The sequence below is a fragment of the Acomys russatus genome, chromosome 2, assembly GCF_903995435.1.
Source record: "Acomys russatus chromosome 2, mAcoRus1.1, whole genome shotgun sequence".
In the NCBI taxonomy this organism is placed as follows: Eukaryota; Metazoa; Chordata; class Mammalia; order Rodentia; family Muridae; genus Acomys; species Acomys russatus.
Window position 1 is genome coordinate 38,843,258 of NC_067138.1, and position 24,375 is coordinate 38,867,632.

The 24,375-nt window shown below is 40.1% G+C and overlaps 1 protein-coding gene across 1 annotated transcript; it reads right to left on the reverse strand.

The window, feature by feature from the left end:
* Positions 1 to 7,587: 7,587 nt before the first annotated feature.
* On the reverse strand, positions 7,588 to 23,753 carry Otud6b (OTU deubiquitinase 6B). Its single transcript, XM_051160566.1, has 7 exons — positions 23,657 to 23,753; positions 22,874 to 23,025; positions 20,074 to 20,154; positions 14,287 to 14,599; positions 12,546 to 12,607; positions 8,771 to 8,877; positions 7,588 to 8,065 (listed from the first exon to the last, which is right to left on the reverse strand). The coding sequence occupies exons 1-7, from the start codon at positions 23,736 to 23,738 to the stop codon at positions 7,981 to 7,983; spliced, it is 882 nt and encodes a 293-aa protein (XP_051016523.1). The 5' UTR covers positions 23,739 to 23,753; the 3' UTR covers positions 7,588 to 7,980.
* Between the last annotated feature and the right edge of the window lie 622 nt (positions 23,754 to 24,375).

The following is a 24,375-nucleotide window of genomic DNA, read 5'->3' on the forward strand; positions in this document are numbered from 1 at the left end:
AGAACAGCTCCTGGCACAAAGAGTGTTCAATAAGTTCTGTTGGCTTTTGTGCAATCCTATATGCACAATTAAATCACAATCTCCACTGTCATTTAACACTGAGATGTAAGCACCACTCAGGCTGGCACTGGTGAAAACATGCACACTGCTTCATGTGCCTGCCTCCCTGCTGCCACCCACGGAACAACAGCCTCTTCTTTATCCTTCTCTTAGTTCGAGGAGGTCTTACTGTGAGTGGTCTAGAACTCACTCTGTTCCAGAGCTGGCCTTGAACTCAGAGATCCACCTGCTTCTGCCTCCTAAGGGCTGGCAATAAAGCCATGCACCACCATACCTGGCTACCCACTTCTTTATCCATCACTGATTCACTACATTAAATAGCTGAGTGCTTAAGTATCCTTGCTAAACAAGTTCAAGTGAAGAAAGGCTAGATGGGCGATGTCAGAAATGGTACATAAAGAACTTTACGCCGAGCGTGGTGGTGCACACCTTTAATCCCAGTGCTCGGGAGGCAGCGGCAGGCGGATCTTTGTGAGTTGGAGGCCAGCCTGGTATACAAAGGGAGTCCAGGACAGCCAAGGCTACACAGAGAAACCCTGTCTCAAAAAAACTAAAGAAGAAGAAGAGGAGGAAGAGGAGAAGAGGAAGGAGGAGGAGGAGGAGGCGGTGGAGAAAGAAAGAACTTTACATGAGTTAGGAGACTGGCTCTCTATGAGCAGCTCATAAAATTTAAAAGACCAAGTCAGTGATGAGAGCACAGAATTACCGACTCTTAATGCTAAGTGAGGCCATTTCTAATGCTTCCTCGCCAAGTATGACCAGCATAGTTACATAAATGAGGCTTCTAGTTCCTCTGATAAAGAGTAAAACCTTCAACCAACTTCCCTTAAGTTCATGAAGCATCACAAAATTTGCCATCTTACACTAAGTTTCGTTATTTTGCCAATGGGACCAGATTCCAGAGATGCAACTTAATTACCATCTATTTAGATGAACTGCTCTAAAATCTATTAAAAACATACAAACAGATGTATATATTTTCTACCAAATATTAAAAACATACAAATCAAAAGGAAACAGCCAATAGAGGTGGGAGGTAGAAAATAGGGCACTGATATAAAACCAAGGCCAATCAAGTACTGAACATCTACAAAGGCCAATTAGGGGGAATAAACACAACAAAATAAGCAGCACAGGAGGGAATGGTTTACAGCAACGCCAAGACTGTGGCTTGGACAATGAGCATGTCTGACTGAGACAAGCTGGCAGACACTAAGCAGATTGCCTGTCCTCCTGTGGCCGATAGCTGCAGCCAGGTTCCCACCACGTGCTACCAAAAGGGAGCCCTGGCTCAGCATCAACAACTCCTCTGGTCTTTTCCTTGAAAAGGTGAAAGCAAAAATTTTTCAGTGAAATCTTGTTTTTAAACTACCAAGTAATACTTCTTTTAAAGAAAATTAAGTCAATACATGGGCCAAACAAAATATAACTGCCGTATTCAGTACATCTACTTAAAAGGCTTTAAAGTAGTGCAAGAAAGAGTCATGAATAATATCCAGAAAATGACCAGAAAAGGGCTGGGGCCAGAAAAGATCCCACAGAGTTAGATGCAACAAAGAGCAGAGTGACAGAAGCAGATAATTTCAGTGAGGGAGTGATCCACAAGGTTAAAGGCAGCAGTGATTTCCACTAAAAACAAGAGTCCCTGGTGGTTTTCAGAAGCATTTCTTTCTGCATGTGGTGTTGTGGGTGGGGCGGAGGTTTATATCCAGACTAGTGAGTTTAGGTACAGAACTCAAAGCCACATTGTCAAACCACCATGTAATTGTGACATACTCAGAAATAATTAAAACAGGTGTTGTCAATTTTTCTATTTCTAAGAAGTATGCCATTGAATATTCATTATGAACTCAGAAAAGGTGTTTTCCCAATTCACACTGATTGGCTCAGAATAACCTGAATTTAAAATTCATTTAAGAGAATTATCTTAACCAGCCAGGTGTGGTGGTGCACACCTTTAATCCCGGCCCTCAGGAGGAAGAAGCAGGTGGATCACTGTGAGTTCAAGGCCAGCCTGATCTACAAAGTGAGTACAGGACAGCCAAGGCTACACAGAAAAACCCTGTCTTGAAAAACAAAACAAAAAAAAAAACAAACAAAAAGAGTATTATCATAACCAAACCTGTATATCCCTCTAAATCAATCAAGACTTCTAAACAAAGTACATAAAAATTTGATGTATTAGTTAAGAAAGCATAAGAGACTTGCTGTGATTTTTACCTTCTATCACTCGTGTGGTCTCATCCTGACCACCAGGGGCAAGTGTAGCCTTCCTTTTCCCTGGCCTCTCAAAGTTCTAATTTAAAACTGTCTTGAGTTTCGTTTTCCAAGAGATTGATGTCTCATTATGGTTCTGCCTCCCTTCACAATGATCAAGAGCAAAGATCACTCATAGAATAACTATTCTTAGAAACAAAAATCACATAGAACATGCTAAAATGCTACGAATTTTTTTCTTTTTTTAAGGAATAATAGCTTCCCAGGAAGTCCATAATCATGTTTTTTAGTTATGCATATCTATGTAAGGGTATATGTGTATGAGTGTAATCGCCCTCGAAGGCTAAAGACACAAGCCCTCCTTGAGCTAGAGTTCCAGGCAGTTGTGAGCCACCCCACATGAGCACTGAGAATGACACTTGGCCCTCTCAAGTGTGGAACTGTGAGTTCTTAGGCACTGAGCCATCTCTCTAACCACATCTTATAGGTCTTGTGATATTGTCAACTTGATATATCCTAGAATTATCTAGGAGACAAACCTCTGATCATGCTTCTAAGGAAACTTCTAGACTGATTGGGGTAGGAAGAACTACCTTAAGCAGGTGTGGCACTATTTCATGGGACAGGGTCTTTTAATCAAAAGAAAGCAATTTCAGTTAAAGTAGCCACCTACTCCCTTCCCATGGGGCAATGTGACCCGTGTTCCTGTCACCATGCATTGCTAGTCATGGACTAAACCCTCAAACCGTGAGAGAAAAAAATAGATAAACAAAAAATCAAATCAACAAACAAAAACACATTATCTTTCTGTTGCTTAACTATTTTGTTGCAGACATAAGAAAAGTTAAGTAACCTAGTTCTAGTAGGGACAAAGAGTTCCTGATTATAAGCAAGAGGTATAAAAAGTCTGAAATAAGACTCACTGTTTGATGTCAAACTATTTAGTACATGTGACAAAGCTTAAAAACAGGCATTAAACATCCCAGTCCCATCTTATGACTATTCTTTTGGATCCTTTTGTATTGGCCTGAGGTCATGGAGCCAATTCCAAACTACACAGTTTATCTGCTGAAGTATCTAAGTATTGTCCTCTGGCAAGGCCATGAGCAAGAGACAACCCCAACAACTCATCCTACAATGTAAAACAAGGCAAGTTTCTGTCAACCTGTAAGCTGAAAGGCAGTCCAGAAATGCTCCTTTGTTGAGAGAATTCTGTAAAATGTTTCATTTATCACAACAGTAGGGAGTGAAGAACACAAGATTCAAAAACAACCCTTTTTAACATGGTCTTTGTATGTCTTACAAACACATACTCTGGAGTTCATATTCATCCCCTCGGCAGTACTGCGCTGGCTGAAGCTATAAACAAGGGTGATACAGAAATAACAAGAGACCTTAATGTTCCAAATTAATACTTCACCAGCCTTCTAGAAAGACAATGACGTACTTCAGTAAGTCATACAGCCATCCGAACTATGCTGAAATAAGACAACTATAAACTTCGTGTGGCACATCTGAAGTCAGGAGGACAACTGAAGATCAGTTCTTTCCTTCTACCATGTAACATGGAGATTGAACTCATGGCTTCAGACTTGGTGGCAAGCGCCTGCACCCACTGGGGCATTATAGCTTAATTTCACTGGCTCCTATAAACCTTTCTATGAGCGCTCTATCAAAAGCTTTTAATAATGATTTAATCTACATCCTCTTTACATTGTGAAGAGTCATTAAAAACAGGCATTAACCTCGCTGATAAAGGTAAAGTCACAGTTACATGTTACAGGTTGAGGCTTCTTTAAAATAATTATAGACTGTTTGCCTACACATAATCAGCTTGAGAACTGGTGTCATGTTTATGTTTCTTATCTATCCTACAGACTTCCATAGTCCAAGTCATTTTGTATAATATTTTTTCAAATTTTTTTGTACATGAAACCTGAAGTCTAACGTAATAACTTTTTCTATTTATGGTGATAGTGCTCAAAGTTCTAAATTTTGGAATAATTCAGATTTGGGATTCTCCACCTAGGGATACCTGGAAAAGGAGGAAAGAAAATGCTCCGAGGCTGTTCCTTTCTCCCTTTCAACTGATCAGAAGATAAAGGTAAGATAAAGTAGGAAGCACTCTCGTGTGAGCAAACACAATTCTATATTGTCGCTACTTACACCTGCCAATGGGCTTAATGGCAACTCCTTGATTGTGTTCACTCAAAAGATATCCAAAGACACTTGGCAAGCATTTATAAGCATTTATAAGCCCTATGCTAAATCTTTTAATGCTGGTTAGCAAGAAGCTATTTCTAAGCACTTAAACTAGGGGAAAAATAAACAAATGCAAGTACCTGGTTCTCAGTGTGTAGGCACTAGAATCATACATTTGCCCACCTAGCCTGGGTGTGAGGTATAGAGACGTGTGCCTAAGGAGGTTCTGTTTAACTGAAAGCAGGTAAGAGGTGAAGTGGGTAAACCACCTGCCTCTGCATAAAAGTTCAAAATCTTTCAATAAGGTGAGGATAAGGGTAGGTGTTCAGTGAGAGGAGTGAGGCTGAGTTCAGTGAGACAGGATGGTGGTGGGTGGGCAGAGTCCAGGGTGGGTGATCAGTCAAGAGAAAACAAGAGTGGATTCAAGGGAAAGAACTGACGCTACAAGAGGTTATAGATGGAGAAAGAAGATTTTAAAATAAGACTTAAATCAGAAAAGGATAAATGCACCAAACAAATGGAGAGAGAAAAAAAAATTGATCAACTAATGTTAAAAACTATAAAGTTAAGGGCTGGAGAGATGGCTCAGAGGTTAAGAGCACTTACTGTTCTTTTGGAGGACCCAGGTTCAGGTCCCAGCACCCACATGGCAGCTCACAACTTCAAGATCTGACACCCTCACACAGATGTACACGCAGGCAAAACACCAATACACATAAAGTAAAAATAAATAAATTATTTTAAAAACTAAAGTTAAAGTTATGAAACCAGCAATAACATTCTCAACAACCCACTCATTTGCTCCTTCACTGGCCCATGACAACTGGACCAAGAAAACAATTGTGTACCGGTACACGATTTGCAGGCACTAATTGACACAGACATGCCTCTTACTGATATCTTTTTTTTAAAAAGTTAAAACAAAAACAAAAAAGTTGTAAATCTTACAATGTTTTGAGAATTTACTGATCCAAAATAAGCATCCGTTGATGATCATGGTCCTAAGGTGACCACCTCATTTCTAAAAGCAGTAGCTTAGCTGGCCATTACTTTACTATCGTTCTTTACTTTGTGCAAACTGATATGCTCATATATTTATTCCAAGTCCCTTAAATACCAGAATCTGTGACTTTCTCTCAATATGTGAAAATAAAAGCTGGATAAAGTGCTAAGGCAAAATGAGCTCTATTTCTAAATTCTGAAACTGTTTTTAAAAAATGACAATTTAAATATATACGTGGCGATTCAACCCCTTTATCATTTATTCTTTTGGCAAACATCAGATATGAGCAAAGCTACCTTGCTCACAAGAGCTCCACACTCTTTGTCTTACTTTTTACAGGCTATCAACATATCTAAGTGGATAAGATTCTTAGCTGAAGACACATTGCAGAATTTTCACATATATTTTTCCAATCAGACTAAAGAAAGCTTGTGGGATTCCCATTAGACCAGCAACAGCAGCAGCAAACTGAATTCCTATGTATTATTTTTACAAAATAATACATTTTTTTTTTTATAAAATAAGCCATTTTTGTTGTTTTTTCCAGACAGAGTTTCTCTGTGTAGCCTTGGCTGTCCTGGATTCCCTTTGTAGACCAGGTTGGCCTCGAACTCACAGAGATCTGCCTGCCTCTGCCTCCCAAGTTCTGGGATTAAAGGCGTGCGCCATCATGCCCAGCACATCAGCCATTTTTTAAAAACTTTTTTTCACTTACAGCTAAAATGGTAGAAGTTGACCATACATTTTTATTCATAAATATAACTGGCCATCTTAAAATAAAACATATAAACAAAAAATAAAGATACATAATTAAGTACATTTGAACTCTTGTAAAAAACAGTTGAGTTATTTCAGAACACCTTTGTTGAAACTGGAATTTGCAGTAACTAAGCTTCATAATGTGTTCTTCTGTTACTCCTTAAGGATGACATATCAGCATGAAGATAACTTTTCAAATAATTCAAAGCATTTATTTTACAGCTTCATTCTTTTATAAATTCCAGAGTAAAAAATCACCGGTTGCAAGGCAGACACCCTTCAGAATACCCTGTGCGGCAGGCGGAGGGTGTTTTAGTGGCTGGAATGATCTCAGGAAGTCCTTGCTCTGCTGAGCACAGCCTCTGCCAGCTTGCCACACAGTTCCCATTATTTGCTTACAGACAACAGACAAAAGCCCAACGATTATAAATGTGATGTCTAATTCTAGCTATAGTTCTAACTGGAATAAAACAGATCAAACTAAAGTTTCATTTTCATAAATTTGTTTTTTTTTTTTTGTGGTGCTTCATGCATGATAGGCAAATATTCTACTAGAGCTGTGTCCCCATGTGCTGTGTTACAACTCTCTTACAAAGAGCACTGCTGTAAGTGATTTAAAATCCCAGTTACATAAGTCATTCCACAGAAAACGCTTCTGTATTGATTTTACCATTTAGTTCTCCACTCTTGAACAGTAGCCTTCAACGTTACCTATACATACTATATAATAATCAAATACTTGAATCAAAAAAGGGAGTAATAAAATATGTAAAAAAAATAATAATAATTTGTAGCCAGGGTTTTCTATGGAACCTAGAAAGTGAGCACAAGCAGAGCTCTTGTTTGGAGAGCTGGAAAGGGGGAAGACTTAAAGAGAGAGTGGCCAGGGCCCCTTCTGCATCACTACAGCGTGACTTTGCACAGGTAAGAGGCCGCCAGATGCTTCCCAGTGGGAAAGGCACTAGGGAAAGCAAAGCAGCTAAGTAATGCTGGGGAAATGTAAAAATTATCAATTAGAAAGAGAATGAAGATATGACACTAACTCCAGCCTCACACTGAAAAAGCAGCAATGCAGGAGTTACAGACTGTTTAAAGCTACACACACAAAAAAGGGAAACCTCCAATTTGTTAGAAAGATTCAAGATGGAAACAATGAACACCACTGATTCTGTTTCATTTCTTTGAACTATACTGATTCTCATGTAAGTATCCAAAAATTCTTAACTATTAAAGTAGCTTCTTCTTAGCAGCAGAGAGGTGCTGCGTAACAAGTGTCACAGCACGGATCCTAGTGGTGCCAAGTCACTGTGACCACGCGCATCTTATAAGCATTAATAAATCTGCTGTCACTACGATATGATGACGGAGACCAAGTCTCCATACTTTAAGAAAAATTACATTGAAATGCTTACTTTTGGAATATAACGCTGTGGGGCCAAAATTTAAAACAAAATTTATTCCAATCAGAATGTCCAGGATAACTACAACTAGTGAGAGAAGTAACACCTTGGCCTACAAATGATGTTCTTTCTCCACAATAGACTTTAAGTTCTCAGAATGCCACTAAGAGAGCACTGGTTAAAGTTAATCCAATATATTTCTAAAATGCCTGTTCATAAGCTTATTCATAAAACTGATTCAAGGTAGCTGTGTTTTTCAGTAGCATTTACAACAATCTACACTTGGTAGGAATATGCAGATTGGCACACTCTAAAAACATCATGTAACACTTTTGTAAACTAGCTGCAATTTTCAGTAGCTGAGTTCACCAACCGTGTAACAGAATTATAATGTTCTCCTAAGCCATACGCATGCCTCATGTATCTGAAATAAAAAACAAATTGCATTTTGGTTAGTTATTTATTATCTATAAATATGTGGTCTACAGACATGTATACTAAGCACTCTGAATGTCCCAGTCCACAACGATATCATTAATTGACTATTACACGCATATTCATTGGGAGCTCTCAATATCATATGGCAAGTTCGGCAGTTAGCACACAGTCCAATCACTAGAGGCACAAAAGCTAAGATATTGAGGGCTCAGTGAGCTCAAAGTTTCACTAAAATTCGAACCATTAATGGTAAGAATAGCTAATACACACGCACACACACATACACACACACACAAACTAGAGAAATAAATCCTCCATGCCAAATGTGAAGGGCCAACTCTCTTATCACACAAATACATTCACAACATGAAGGGCTGTTTGAATAGTCCCACCTTTTGTGCCAGTTAAAACTTAGTGCTGTTAATGTCAAGCCGAGCAAAACAAACATTTAGTCCTAAAATTTCACAGCGTTTTGAAAGGACTTTACTCTTAGCTCATTAAAAAAGGGGAGGCAATATGTAAATCACACGTTCTGATGCTTTCTAGTCCTATGACTGTCTTTAACATAAACAGAATTAATTCAACTAATTATAGCATTTTGATTAGCCAGTATATACAACCTAACATCTTTTCACATCCTCTTTTGTCTTAATTATGGAAAATAACACAATGAAACTTCCTAGGTACTTACACCAGTACTAAAGGATTCCTTGGATACTCTTCACCAACTACAATCGGAGGAGCATCTGCCTGTAGTATCTCAATTGGTGTTTGTAAAATGTGAGACAGAGCTCTTAGCTAGAGGGGGAAAAAATGGATTAGCAAGAAAAACAAAAATGTAAGTCTTATTCAAATCACAAGTGCATACACAGAACATGGCAACCAGTTAGAGCAAAGATGTGTTCTGATCATATAGTACCAAAAGCTCAGGTGAGTGGATACTTAGCATTTGGTGAACTGATGAAAGGATGGATGGGTAGACGAATAAATGGATGGACGGATGGATGAATGGATGGATGGACGAACGGATGGATGGATGAACGGATAGATGAACGGATCAGACAGACAGGCATACAGACAGACAGGTAAATTACAGCATCAACAGCAGAAGTTTCTCAAGCTTTGGACACATTGTAAAAATACTGATGTTAAACTTGGTGAAGTGTAGACTGTGCTTATTACAGACTCTGAAGTTGAAAGCATTCCAGTTTTCATAATACTACATTTTTTAAAGTATTCCTGGCTAAGCATCAGACCAAAGTGTTACCACCCAAAGGAAAGAGGGTAGGGCCTGGCAAATCGTGAGCTTGGCTTCTAAAGCCTTCTCAGATGATGCAGATGCAGTCAGTATCAAGACCCACTACTCTGCAACTTTCAGCAAGAGCAAGGTAAGTTTAAGTATGTGAATTGTTCTGCCCTGTGCTGGACTCTCCATCTGGTCAGCATGCCCTACTGCTTTAATTTTATAACATGCACTATATCCTTAGAGCTTAAAGCTGCTACTAAAAGTAATGCAATGACTACTGACATACTATGGCCAGGTATTATAATCATGTATACTCCTTATGTGGATTAATTCATCTAGTCCTCCTAACTTTAGGGAGCAGATACTGGGGAGGAGTTGGGGTTTCTGTTGTTGTTTTGTTTCTGTTGGGAAGGGTCCTTGTTTGTTTGTTGATGTTGCTTTGACCCAAGGTCTTATTATGTAGCTAGTTAGGAACTTACTGTGTAGACCGGGCTAGCCTCTGCCTCCCAAGTACAGTGTTACAGGTGTGAGCCATCATACTCACTCTACTGTTATTTTTAACACGTGGACTCTGAGGTAGGATGCTGAAAGACTTCTCTGGGTCAAACAGAAAATCAAGCGACCTATGTTGAACTGAGGAAGCTGAGTCGAGCTAGAACCTGAGTTCATAAGCAAATCTATCAGCGCCAGCCTTCCAACACAGATTGCTAATTTATACAGCTGCCCCAACTACAGAACTTAACACCACAAACCTAACCTTTAGATTTTGAAAGAATATTAAAAATTACTTCAAGAATAAATGTGGAAAGAATTCTATGCTACATAGAAAAATAATGAAATAAAATCCCATATTCTACTTTGCAAAATGTTCCTTTGAAGCACTTTTTTAAAGGTTTTTCTTTTTAATGTACGTCAGGACTCTATCTGCATGTGCACCTGCAGACCAGAGGAGGGCATCATATCCCAGTACAGATGGTTGTGAGCCACCATGTGGTTCCTGGGAATTAAACTCAGGACCTCTGGAAGAGTAGACAATGCTCTTAACTGCTGAGCCATTTCCCAAGCCCCTGAAACATATTTTTTAAAACTAGTACAGAATAGAGTGTGTAAAGCAAGAGCAATGTCTTCAAAATGCCATATAGTAGGGCCAGTGAGATAGCACAGCAGGCTAAGGCCTTTGCCACCACCTCACAACCTGAGCTTGAGCCACATGGTGGAAAGAATATCAGCTCCTGAAAGCTATCCTGAGTACCACAGTGCACTGTGGCCCACCTGTGACTAGACACACACACACATACACACATACACACACACACACACACACACACACACACACACACACACATGATTTTCTTTGGCTTTGGTTTTGGTCTATAATATGTATTTATCCCACTGAAAGAACAACTTGTACTTCAAAGGAATTCACAAGTAATGAATGAGCAAATATCCTTCTAAAGATGTTTTTAAAAACTGTCTCAAATTATCTCAATTTAAAAGAATTAAGCACCCAACACCATCAATTACTTTATGAACCTTTTGAAGTAGTTCAAGTCTCTTCACTCCTGTCACTAGAAGGCAGCGTTTGTTGTTTTGGGATCCGGAGATAAACTAATGGGGATGGCTCCCTCTGGTGGAGAGGTCCACCTACAGCACTGTATGAACAAAATGCTAAGGAATATTTACATCTTGTCAAAGAGCTGGAAGGGTCTCCTGAGGCACTATCGTCCTTCATGTAACACTAACAGCGCTGGAGCTGTTCGCCTGACATCTCAGGTCACAGGGGTCTCACTGAATCATTTCAGAAGGAGAGGTCAAGAAGTCGGGGAGTCATCCAAGGTACAGAGGAAGTCAAGCCATGAACCTAAGACTGGCTTCTCAACCTTTCTCTACCACCTCAGTCTGTCACCACCAGGCCCGACTGGATGTTTTGTTGTAGTTTAGCAAGGTTAACAGTAAATTTTAAAGATCAGAACTCAAAGAAATTAAATTAAGTTTCTACGTGTGTCTGAATATATTGTTTCCCCGTCAGTGCACCAATTTACAGTCTTCTCAGAATCCACTATCAAGGAGGGATTCAACAGATAACTGTAAACGGTGTGCTGGGATAAGCTCTACACAAAATTCAATTTTATTTTGCGTAGCCTGGGCTGGTCATAACGCTTCATTCTCCGCCTCAGTCCCCCTAGTTATGGGACTCCAAGCACAGAAATCTAACCCTGGTTCATTTCTATTTCTGATATGAAAGAAAATTTGTTTTTCCAACGTTGAACTACTTAGATTAAAACTTATTTCATGGAATAAAATCTACTTTTCTTTTTAAAACAGGGTGTCCCTATGTAACTCAGGCTAGCATCTAAGACTGCCTACCAACTGCCTGGATTACAGGTGTATGCCACACATCAAGGTAGTCTTCATTTTTTTCTTAAACTCAGAAACATCAAACAGACTGACCTGCTGGGACATGGTCTGGTGCTTTGTATTTGATCGCTAATTCTTTTCCCCCTGAGGTCTGCTTGCTGTCTTACAAGCAGACACTCATATACTTCAAAATGACATTTGTAACCTTGCCTAAGAAATTATTCCTGATTGGCAAAATTAAAAGGCCTAAACCTGGGCAGGGCAGAATGGGGTGGGTATGGCCAAAGTTCGAAGGCTTTGAAAAAGAGACAGATCGTGGGAAGAAGAAGGACAAGTATCCGAGGATGAAGAAACGAGCAGGGATGGGTTAGTATGGAGGGGAGACATGGCCAGGTCAGCATGGATGGAGGAAAGCAGCCAAGAATAAGCAAGTATCTATGGAATTACGGAGGTTGCAGATGGCGTGGGATGGAGGCTGGGAGATAACGGAAGGCAGCTTAGGAGGTGATAGCTGCCTTGCCCCAAGTGAAATAAAGCTACTCTACAATCTATCAGGTGTCTGTGTCTTTACTGATTGTGACAGTGGGTTAATAATACCACCGGAATAATTATAAGGCTAGTAATAAACATTGCTTAAGCCACACTTTTAAATTAACAACAACACTGACTATGGAAGCATCATAAATGACAGCATGCAGATGCAACAGCAGCTTCCGTTAAGTCACAAATCTAACTCTGGGCTATTTAAGAAGACGCCATACTTCACTTGCTCAAAGGCACAAGAATGTCAACTGGGCTTAGCTGAGAAACATATAAAACAAGTGAGACTCAGAAGTAGTTTAACCCCCACAATCAGGCTTACCTCAAGCTGACCGCCCCACGCAGCTGTGTTCACAATATCGTCACAGTACTTTGCGAACTCTTCTGTGGAAAACAGATCAGGGTAACTTATACTCTCATTACGCAATCCCTTTTGTAGCTCCCACCATCCCTGAGGACAGCATCCAAGTAGAGAACATCTCCTTCCTCCATCACCTCCCTTTAGAATTTCCAGAAGTACTTTAAATACACAAACCCAACTTCCCACCATCTTTCTATGCAAGAGCAAAGCATCTCTGTTTCTCACCTTAAACTGGAGACCCAGAGACATCTGTAATTAACTTCTCTCATCATCTAATGCAGCGACGCCTAAGAGTGTCAAAAATTGACTATCATGACAAGTGTTCTAAAGCCAAACTGCATGCAAAACGCCTCACAAGGTTAAAGCAAGTAGTAGCCTCTCTATACTTAGGCTTACTGTATGAGCCTGTAGAAAGTGAAAGTACAAACGAGTTAAATACCCCAGGGGCAGCAGCAGTTTCTCTGCTTGTCATTTTACGTATCTTTACATGATTTGTATCAGCGTCACTTTTGGCCAAGAAAGAGGTTTTTCTGAATGGGTCCTAAAAGAAGTAAAAGGCCTAATCTCTGAATTTACAAAAGGCCTATTACTGCACATCACACTGTTAAATGAGGCATATTAAAATGGGCTAAACGGGAGATGGAGAGATGGCTCAGTGGTAAAGAGCATTTCCTGCTCTTCGAGAGAACCAGAAGTTAAATTCCCAGCACCACAAAAAAGTTGACATCTGCCTATAACTCCAGTTACAAATGATCTGATAACCTCTTCCAGTCTTCAAGGACATAAGACACATACACATATACACACACACACAGAAGCAGGCAAAGCATCCATACATATAAAATAAAAATAAAATGGGGCCAAACATCCTTCCTGTCCAAGGATGGGAAGAAAAGCTAAAACTAAAAGAAAAGTATGTGCCATGGATTAATCTCTTTTGCTATTGAGTCTTCGTTGTTCAAACAATGCCTAGAATACTTTGTACAATCTGGCCTTCAGTAAAAACTGACTTATTGAATTAAAGCTTGTCTTTTTCATTGATGCAACATGAATTAAATGCTTCACCACCTGCAGAGATGGGTAAACAAATTCAAGAATTCTGATACATGAAGCCACACTTGAGATCTATCCAGATACTAATGCATGCCTTGCTCACCACAAGTGGTCCACTCCGCCTTCCTAGCTATGACTTATTGAAAGTAACATTATGCTTCTCTAAGTATGATTAACTTAGTTTTCATAGTCATTTTCTGCTCATGGTTTTAAAGCCAAATACATGCATACTTACAAAAACTGATCATCCCTCTAACTTTGTAAAACAAGAATTAACATACCTCTTTCAATAATGACTAATCCTACTCCTGTCTTATTTTCTTCATGACTTATATAGGGTAATTAGTGTAATTTAACTACAAAATTGGTGAGTGCTGAAGAGATAAAAATATATCTACATCTATTCACATTACAGAAAATAAATTGCCTAAATTTTAATTTTTTTTTTCTTAAGAAAGGTCTTACTTGCTACATTTGGAAAGCATTTTAGTTGAAAACCAGAAACAAGCACACCTTAATCTCAGCACTAAGGGAGGCAGAGGCAGAAGCAGACAGATCTCTATGAGTTTGAGGCCAGCCAAGAACAACAAAAACAAAAAAACAAAAAACCAGAAACACTAACACCATGTAGTGAAGAAACCTAACCTACCTGGAGTATACATATCTCCTGTGTTGGGGTTTGTTAAAAAGGGCAGGAAATCTTCTGAATGGCTTTGCATATACTCAGCAGTCTGCCTCCGGAGGGCAGCCACAGTCAAAGCACAGTCCTGGTCTCTCAGCTGATCCTCAAGTGCTCCATACATACAATGGCCATCAGATGGAATATGTTTAATTTCCAATTCTCTGGCTGCCAATATTTGAGCAAGTTTTTCACTCTCCACATGTCTGGCTCCAGATAAGTTCTCAATTTCAGCCTCAGCTATCCTTTCTTCCCGCTCCTTTTCCAATGCAGCTTTCTTTTCCTAGAACAATATAGAAAAATTAATCAAGAATAATTAGGATGAATTCACATTTGATGAGAATGGAGATAAAATGTGAAGATTTTTACCATTTTCTTTCTCTCACAAGCATTGTCATTTTGATCATCTCAGCAACTCTAGAAGTTCTAACTACAACTGTAAGAGGAAAATTATCTCATTCATCTGATCCCTATGTTCCCAGCACCTCGCTCTGTACTAACATGTTTTTATAGCCAGGTGCAGTTACACAGGTCTGTATCTCCACTTGGGAACCTGATACAGAAGAATCACATGTTTGCGGTCAGGTTGAACTACAGAGTTCCAATGCACCCTGGTCTGCATGTGTGCGCTTGTCTCACAAAAGAAAATGGGGGGGGGGGCAGGGGGGGGCGGGCTTGCTACAGTAGCCGAGGTTACCCTATCTATACTCTCCACCCTCCTATCTCAGTCTTCCAAGAGTTGGGATTAATGGCATTTGCAAGCACACCTGTCGTCATAAAGTCTATTGACAAACATGTCAACAGCTTGACTAGCTGATTTTAAGGTACTGTCTTAAGATCTGTTGTCCAGTGGGCATACTGGCACACGCCTTTAACCCCAGGACTTGGGAGGCAGAGTCAAGTGGATCTCTGTGAATACAAAATGAGTCTGGTCTACAAAGTGAGTTAGTTTGTGGACAGCCAGGGGTACAGGATAAGACTCTTATCTCAAAAAAATTAAAAAGATTAAGCTGTCCTCAGCCTTAAAGTACATGCTCATATTTAAGTCCAAACTAATACAAGGTTGTATCACCTCACTACAGAGGATTTAGTATGTTAAAGCCACCAGAAAGGCACTGAATTCAAGGCCAGCCTGGTCTACAGAGTGAGTTCTAGGACAGTCAGGGCTACACAAAGAAACCCTCTCTAAAAAGAAACAAAGAAAAACTTCTTTTTTTTTTTTTTAGTTTTTTTTTTTTCTAAAGATTTATTTATTTATTATGTATACAGTGCTCTGTCTGCATGTACACCTGCCCACCAGAAGAAGGCACCAGATCACATCATAGATGGTTGTGAGCCACCATGTGGTTGCTGGGAATTGAACTCAGAACCTCTGGAAGAGCAGACAGTGCTCTTACCCTCTGAGCCATCTCTCCAGCCCCAAGAAAAACTTCTTGCAAACAATTCCATTATTACAGTTAGACTAAAATCCCTCTAAATCACATGATACCCTAGTATTCTCTAGAGCTCTGGGTACAAATCCTCCCAGATTCTTTTTGTTAACTGTAATAAACAAAATGTAATTACAGAAAATATAACATATCTTTTGTAACAAAATGGCATTATTTCTTATATAGTATAATTTGCTTTCCTATTTAAATAAGAAAATACAATTCTTGAGATTTCCCCATGGCATGTTTAGGGTTCAGTGAAGTCAACAAGAAATTTGGGGACAAAGGAAAACATTCCTAGTAGGTGAACTAGTAAGAATCACAAGCCAGAGAACGCTCATGTTTCATAGCTAAAAACAATTCACAGAACTAGCATACAAGAGAAAAGTATCAAAAGCTAAAGACAAGTCTGTCATTAATAAACAGTCATGCTGACCCTGGACTAAAAATTAGAGGACTATACACAGCATCTGTAGTTCTTTCTTTCTGGAGGGCAGATCAGTATGTTGGAAGGGTTGTCACTGTGCTTTTACAGCTTCCTAATCTCAGCCACTCAGATATGTATGGACTTGGAGGGAAACTATCTTTCAACTTAAGAGGAAAAAACCCTCAATAAGTTTTGCAATTTTTCTTAAAATTGACTTTATCGTATTGTATAGTGTCAGTTTGCCGCCATGTATGTCTATGCACCAACTGCATATGGTTCCCAGAGATCCAAAGGGGAGGGCCCGTGCACAGAGATGATGGAAACCCACCGCGTTGGCGCTGAGAAGCAAGCCAGGTCCTCTGCAAGAGAAACCTGTGCTCTCAGCCACTAAGCCATCTTTCCAGCCCCTGAAAATCTTGATTTAGTAAAATTACAGAAGGGAAAAAAGGTGTGCACAGCCTTGACCCCAGCACTCAGGAGGCAGAGACAGGCAGATCTTTGTGAATTCAAAGCCAGCCTGGACTCAAAGCAAGTCCAGGACACCCAGGTCTGTTACACAGAGAAATCCTGTTTCTAAAAAAATAAATAAATAAAAACAAAAAACAAATGGTAAAAAAAATGGTAAGGCAATTATAACAGAAGGTAAGGAGTTTGGTGTTCTAATGTCAACTTCCTTGGCGAAGAAGTCAATGGGAAGGCAGTTTAATAAACTCAAGACTCCACAACATGCCCCATGAGAGAACTTTGTGGTTTTAAGTACCTGAATCAAACAAAAGCAGCCACAGCTCACAAACGAAACAAAACCACCTAGGATTGTTCTTCCCGCTCTAACCATGAGAAAAGTAGCATGATTTGCTTCACTGTTTTTACAACTGTGGATCTGGGTATAAAATCTTAAAACACAAGATGGCACTATTACTTTATAACTAAAAGCAGTTTCAGTGGGGAGAGGAAGAATAAGCACCTTAGACATCATCTAATCCAAAACCCCTCATTTTCCTCTTCTGAGGAAACAGCACGCAGAAAGATTTCCAAAGGCCATACAGCTGGTTAGAGCAGAGCAGGGGCCGGGACAACACACAGAGCTCCTTCTATGCAGGCACCTGAATCAGAATAAAGGTTGGAGCAGATGGCAGCTGGAGTTAATGTCATATCTTTTTACTGTCAGAATGGAACTTCATTCTATCTTCCAAGCCCTGTAAGTCTCTTAAATACTAATTTCTATCATTGTCTTTTCTTGCCTAATGATCCGCTTCAGAATTAGGAGTCAACTGAGTTTGCTTCCAGTAAATCAGGTAGGAAATCCACTGGATTCTTGCCTCTGGGAGTTTCCTACATTAGGTAATTTTCTACAAGGACAGTATTAGAGACAGAATAGCAATGAGCTCTAATAAAACAGTAGGTGGAAGTTGATTTGGACACTAGTCCAGGTTTGTGTTAAACCTTCCCTCTCACTGGGATAACCTAGGTCCCATCTTTCTCATTTATAAAATAAACTACATCTCATTCTACCTCTTATAGACCTTATTTTTAGAAATCAATTATTTTATTTCTACCTTAGTTTTGTTTTGGACTGGTTTTTTTTTCCCCAAAAATACAAATCATTTCCAAGTTCTTTTTCCCCCCAATGTTTAAGGTTTTTTGGGGGGAGGAGAGGTGGCAAAGGACTTGCAGCAGTTGGTTCCAGGGATTGAACTCAAGTCCTCAGGCTAGACAGCAAGCAACTCTATCCACTGAGCCATCTTGCGGGCCACAAATTCCTTAGTCTAATAAGATGCTCCCATATTTCTCCAGTTTAAAAAGAACAGACCCCAGAAGAACCTTATTATAAATCACCATAAAATTACCATGCTTTTGTTCCAGAGTTGTATCTATACCAATAACCACCACCAGTGGTTAACTGGCTTTTTAATCCTTGGTGCTCTGACAAAAAGAAGAGTTCCAAATAACCTAATGTCCAATTGACCCATTTTTTAATCGAGATTCCATTCTCTTAAACATTATGAGCATTTAGTGTTCTCTGCTCCGAAGACCCACTAGGTTAACAAAGTAATAAACTGGAAACTATTTTCTCTGCCATTTGGTAAAGCAGTCAACTATAAATAATACTAAAATTTTCACAGTTCATTTGAAAAATGTTAAGTTCACATAGGAAAGAAATACTAAAATTTGTAAGGAAGATAAGTCTAAATACACAGTAGCTATATCCTTGATTTTTAGAATAGCCTACTGTTAGATGCCACAATTAATATGTAGCAATTTTTTTTAATTGTTACATCTTACTGGCACATAGAACACTTGTATTTGATGTATAAAAGCAAAAAACAGGAGCTGGAGAGATGGCTCAGAGGTTAAGAGCACTGTCTGCTCTTCCAGAGGTCCTGAGTTCAATTCCCAGCAACCACATGGTGGCTCACAACCATCTATAATGAGATCTGCTGCCCTCTTCTGGCCTGCAGGCATAAGAACAGGCAGAACACAGTATATGTAATAAATAAACCTTTGGGGAAAAAAAAAGAAAAAAAGCAAAAAACAATTGTGGGACCATGACAAAAAGAATGGCTATCACAAATAAAGAGCTGAACCAGGCAGCCCTTCAAGGCAGCATGAGCTCTAAATAACTCTTTGAAATCCACAATGGTAATGTTAGTCAAGAGTCAAATTCCATACAAATAGAAACAGTTATCTATTTGTAACTTGGCTTTCACACAGAAAGAGATAGTGTTTTATGCCTAACTTTTTAAGAGGAAAATGATACTCTTAACATGGTAAATATTTGTAGAAATTTGTTGACATTTCAATTCTCCAGACCTGTGTATTAATGGTCTAGAAAGTTTATTATTTAATACCATAGAACTCCTATAGCATAGGTATTATTTTCCCTTTCCTATTATTGAAACTGAATGGGGAGTCATGAGAGTACATGAAACCCAAACCTTACCTGGGTTGGAGAGTAGCCTAAAGCCCTGTCTGACCATCAAAAGCACAATAGAAAGGGGGTGGGGGACACCCATTCTGTCTGACACTCACCTTCCACGCTCTACTGTATTGTATACTAACAAATACTCTGAAATGTGCACCTACATCTTAGAAAACATGAAGAATGAGTAAAATAGTATTCAGAACCAAACTACTGAACTTTAAACTTCTTTTCCCTCATGCCACCCTCGTTATGCTAGGACCATTAACACATTAACACCTTAGCACTTACCCACCTCATGCCATCCTCGTTATGTTAGGACCATTAACACATTACTTCCAATAACTATAATGCTGCACCTCATTTCCACATTTGTTTTGTTACACTATTTCTCCTGCATGGAATATCTTATCTAAACATTTATCTTTCTTCAAATTCTAACACACCATTAACACCTGACATAATGAAGGTCCCTTCTCTGCATTTTTAGTATCATTAACCATTATTTATTAACCAACATATAAATACCAAAATAATTCTCTGAGAAGTCTGGATCCCTGGTGTCTTACTGTATTTCTAAGCTCAACTCTTTGCTTCACCACTGAGAACTAATTTTTAGACAGGGTTTGTGCATCAATCATATGAAATTTCTAAATTAAGTCTACAATAAAGTATTTGTCTAAGAAGAAAAGAGTCCTTCGCCTCCCCTCATTCTATAAGAACTACAAACTAACTAAAATAAGGTAGCTTATACCTATTGTTTCTTTAAAAGGCAAGAACATGAAATCCTACCACACAAGGTGGGTGTTAGCACTAAATGAGATTTCAACATAAATAGCTCAAACATTATCTGACATACGGCAGCACCTATGAGATGTAGTTCAAGGCCCTTGACAGGGAACTCCAGTGTTTCCTGTTCTTTCCTACACAATGCCACACAACAGCTCTAGCTTATGTACATGGTGATATGACTTTCATACCCGTCTCTTTTGTGCTTTTGATATCCGAGGCGGCTGATTCTCAAGTACCAAGTTTGAAATGTTAACAGCAACAGAATCTATCTGAAGGAACAAAAACATTTAAAAAAAAAAATTAGTCAGAAGAAAGAAAACAATCAATAAGAAATGTTTTAATTTATTGAAAGTGGTCAGCTACTAATTATAGAAATCTAAAAATATATCCAATCCCTTACTTCCAGTTTGAGCAGCTAGACACGGCATGAGATAGCATGCTTTTGCCACCTTTCTCTACTTCCATGGATGAATTTGTGAAATTGCCAAGACTTTTCATAGCTCTCCAAAGACAGGGTACATCCCTGCACACCTTCTGTCCTCCATTGCTCTAAATACTTTACTTGCATTTTAGGGCACCCTTCTTGTCCATGAATGCTCACATACAAAGTACAGCTTGTGGTCATTACTACCTTCAAACCCTTAAAGGAGAGGACACTACTTCACCATGTTAATTAGCCAAAACTTAAAGAGCACTGATTCCTCAGGTCAGAACAACTGAGCAATTTCTGCCTTCTCCTAGCTGCAGATTGACAACTTCATTAACAATTACAATCAATCCTAAAATCCAAATGTGGACACTGTTAAGGGAAGAAGTCAGCCTTCTTGGATAGGCTTGGACAAGCAGCTAGTACTTCAGGACTGCGACCGGAAGTCAAGCTAGCATTTAGCACAACGTATAAGACAACTCAAAGAATCCGAAACAGATGCGGGAGTCTGCAAAGACTTCATCCCAAGTAATAAAATTATCAAATCTGATAGACTTCAAATAGTTTAACAACTTTTTTGAATGTATGAGTCTTTTATTTTTTAAGGATTGTGATAAAACTGGAAACCATGTTAACAAAAAGCAGAAAAATTAGGGAAAAGGACAAACAAAAAACAAGTTTAAGTTAATGAAAAAGAGAACAGTTCAAGGCCGACTGGAGAATTTGCATCTTAGCAGTAAGTGAGGAAGCAAACTTTCAGCTGGGTTTGGTAGCACACACCTTTAATCCCAGCACTCAGGAGGCAGAGACAGGAGGATCACTGAGTTTGAGGCCAGCCTGGTCTACAAAGCAAGTCCAAGACAGTCAAGGCTACACAGAGAAACCCTGTCTCAAAAACCAAAAAGAATCAAACTTTCTTTCTCCTTGGAACTCTATGGAGGAAATCTTGAAACTGAAGACCTAAAGGAACAAACAAAACACCCTGCTACTAGAATTAGGAACACAGTAATCGAAATGTTAGCACAATGCTGACAACATAACTGAACATTTCCAACAGCACTCCTTGTTTTCGTGTGTCTGTGTGTGTGTGTGTGTGTGTGTGTGTGTGTAAGAGAAAGAGACAGAGTGGGTGCATGTGTATACATGCCACAACAGCATGTAGAGCTCAGAGGACAACTTATGTGAGTAAATTTTCTGTCTTCCATGTAGTTTGAATTGCAGGGATGGAGAGCAGATGAGCGGGCTTGACAGCAAGCACCCTGACCTGGGGAACCACACCGGCAGCCCTGAGACAAGCTTCCTTAGCACTTTCTTTTCTGATGCTGTTGGGTTTTCAGATAGGGGTGGTGTTCAAACTCACAACCTCCCTGAACCTCCTTAGTGCTGGGACTCTAGGCATGTATCACCATGCTAGACTGGAGATAAAATTATTTTAACACTAAGAAAGGCCAGGAGAATTATGACTGGGAAATGAATTTATGACTTGGACACTGTATTTTATAGTGTGTAAATGGGCACACGGAAACTGTTCGCTTGTCAACAGAAGAAAACGAATCAAAACTTGTGGAAGATGAGATCTTGAGTAAAACTAAGAAATTCCTATCAAGAGTTAATTGAGGTTGTCGAATATATGACCCTTCAACTCCAAACCATCAACAAATGGCTGAATTACATCAAGGTGTAAAGATGGGTCTAGTTTTGAATTCTAGCTTTTGTCACTCAATAACTATTAGGACGTTGGGACCAAGCTCGCATTCTCTCTAAGCTGGCTTCCTACTGGAAAAGTGTGGTTATCTCCATTTACTTTATAGCTATTACCTTACACTATTACTGACCATTAACTGAAATACTACATACACTGAACAAAGTGGCTGGCACACACATGAAGCAGAATGACGGGATAAACACTGAAAAGATGCACGTTAGCATACTCCCATGTACATAAGAAGCATCGCTAAACCTTCACCCATTACAACCGATTCATAAAGGTGTCTTAGAACTTAAATATTTCACAGCTCTTGCCTCATTCACTTTCTATAGGAACCTGAAACAATACACAAAGTATCTGTGTCACCATGTCACATGTGGAGATATTTATTCTAGGGTTGATTAAGTAACTTTGCAGAGGTTACAATCTTATCCATCAGTAACTCTTAACAAGTAGTCTAACCCGCCAACTTTGACTCAAGAAAAACCTTCTCTGGCACACTTTATACTTCACACGTTCATCACGGGTTAAGTAAGTCGGTACTTCTTTGATGGTCTCCTTTTAAAGGAAAAAAAAAAGACAGCCATAAACCTGGTCACAAAAATAAGAGGAAACGTAAAGCTATGCTTGGCGGTGCATGCTTGTAATCCCAGAGCTTGGGAAGTCAAGGCAGTAGCATCTCCTACAAATCCAGATGGGTGGCAACCTGGACTCCGTGACACTGTGACTCCAAAAAAAAAAAAAAAAAAAAAAATGATGGTGAAATGTGATGTGTGAGTGTATACAATGTCTACAGTAAACAGTTCAGCACAGCTGTTCCCACAGGCTCAGAGACAAGCTTTACCCCTCATACCTTGTTTTCCTTGAAAGTCAGCTTCAATTGCTCCAGCTCCTCCTTGTGTTTCTGCTCCATTTCTCTCTCCAACTTAGCCACATCTTCAGTGAGTTGCTTCCTCCTCTTTTTGTCATTTTTCGGAACAGCGTTCTTCATTCCCTGAATTTTGGCTAAAAGGGCACCAAAACCATCAAACCATCGTGTCAGAGCCCCCAGGAAGAAAGCAGTTAAGACAATGGAAGAGGTATAATTATAGAATGTAATGTAATTATAGAAGCAATTAATCATGACACAACAATCAGATCCGGAGAAAAGCCCGGATGAGGCTTAAGCCCCAACGAACACCTCGTAAACACAACCTTGAATTTGTTTGGTTTGGCAGGGCAAAACGAATTTAAAAAAAAAAAAAAAAAAAAAAATTTTTTTTTTCTTAAGGTAAAACTTCCGCCATTCAAATATCCCTTCTGTGACCGTGAAGCAATTCAGACGACACCACTAAAGACAATCTTCAGGTACTGGGGCAGGAATAAGAAAGCAGGCAGAGGAGGTCCAAGACCTTGGCCTCGAGGCACATCAAAGAGCAGCAGTCGCGCAGCACGGGCCACGCAAGGGGACACTTCGGAGGACTGCAAATTAGGGGTACGAGGGAATGGGGAACCCTGGGGAAGACAGACCAAAAGTTATCAGAGGGGAAATCTAAGAGATCCAGGTGGGTCACCGCTCCAGGTTCCCGAGGGTACACGCCTCGCTGCCGGCACTGGGTGTGGACGACTTTTAGATGCCCAGCCCCTTTCCCGTCACCTTGCAGCTCCTTCTTCTCCTTGCGATGCCTTCTCACCAGCTGTTCCTCATCATCAAGCTCTTCAGCCAAGATCTCCTCCATGACGAGCGGTGGCCGGGTACACGCGCTGGAAGAGCACAGCACGGGTGGCGGGCCGGCACCTCCCACCCCTCGACCCTCACCCGGGGCGCCATTGGCCACCGCGAAGGTCCAGCCCCGCCTCAAGGCGGCTCCGAAGCCAGGGCTAACCACTGAAACCCAGAGAAGCCGACATGGGCTAGGGCGCCTGCGCGCTCGGACCGCTCAGGCGGCGCGCCGGAAGCTGGGACTCCGCGGCCTTAGAACGCGGCGCGCGGGGGGAGCACAAAGCTACGCGCCGGGCGATAGGCCCTGACGGGAGACGCACAGAGATGACGTCACGACGGGTCTTTGGCGCAGCTTTCAACTTGAACTTTGAAACATTTCAAGGTTTGTACCCTCCGCTAAGCCGCATTAAATATTTTTTTCCTTTTTTCTTTTCTGTTTTTTGCTTGTTCTTGGAGACTGGGTTTCTTTGTGTAGCTGTGGCTCTCCTGAAACTCGCTCTGTAGACCAGGCTGGACTCGAACTCACAGAGATCCACCTGCCTCTGCAGTGCGCCACCACGCCCGGCTCTTTTTTTTTTTTTTTTTTTTAATAAAAGCGTGGATTGTTTTCAATGAGAATCTTTACGTTTCATCAGTCCTGTGGTAGGGAGTTG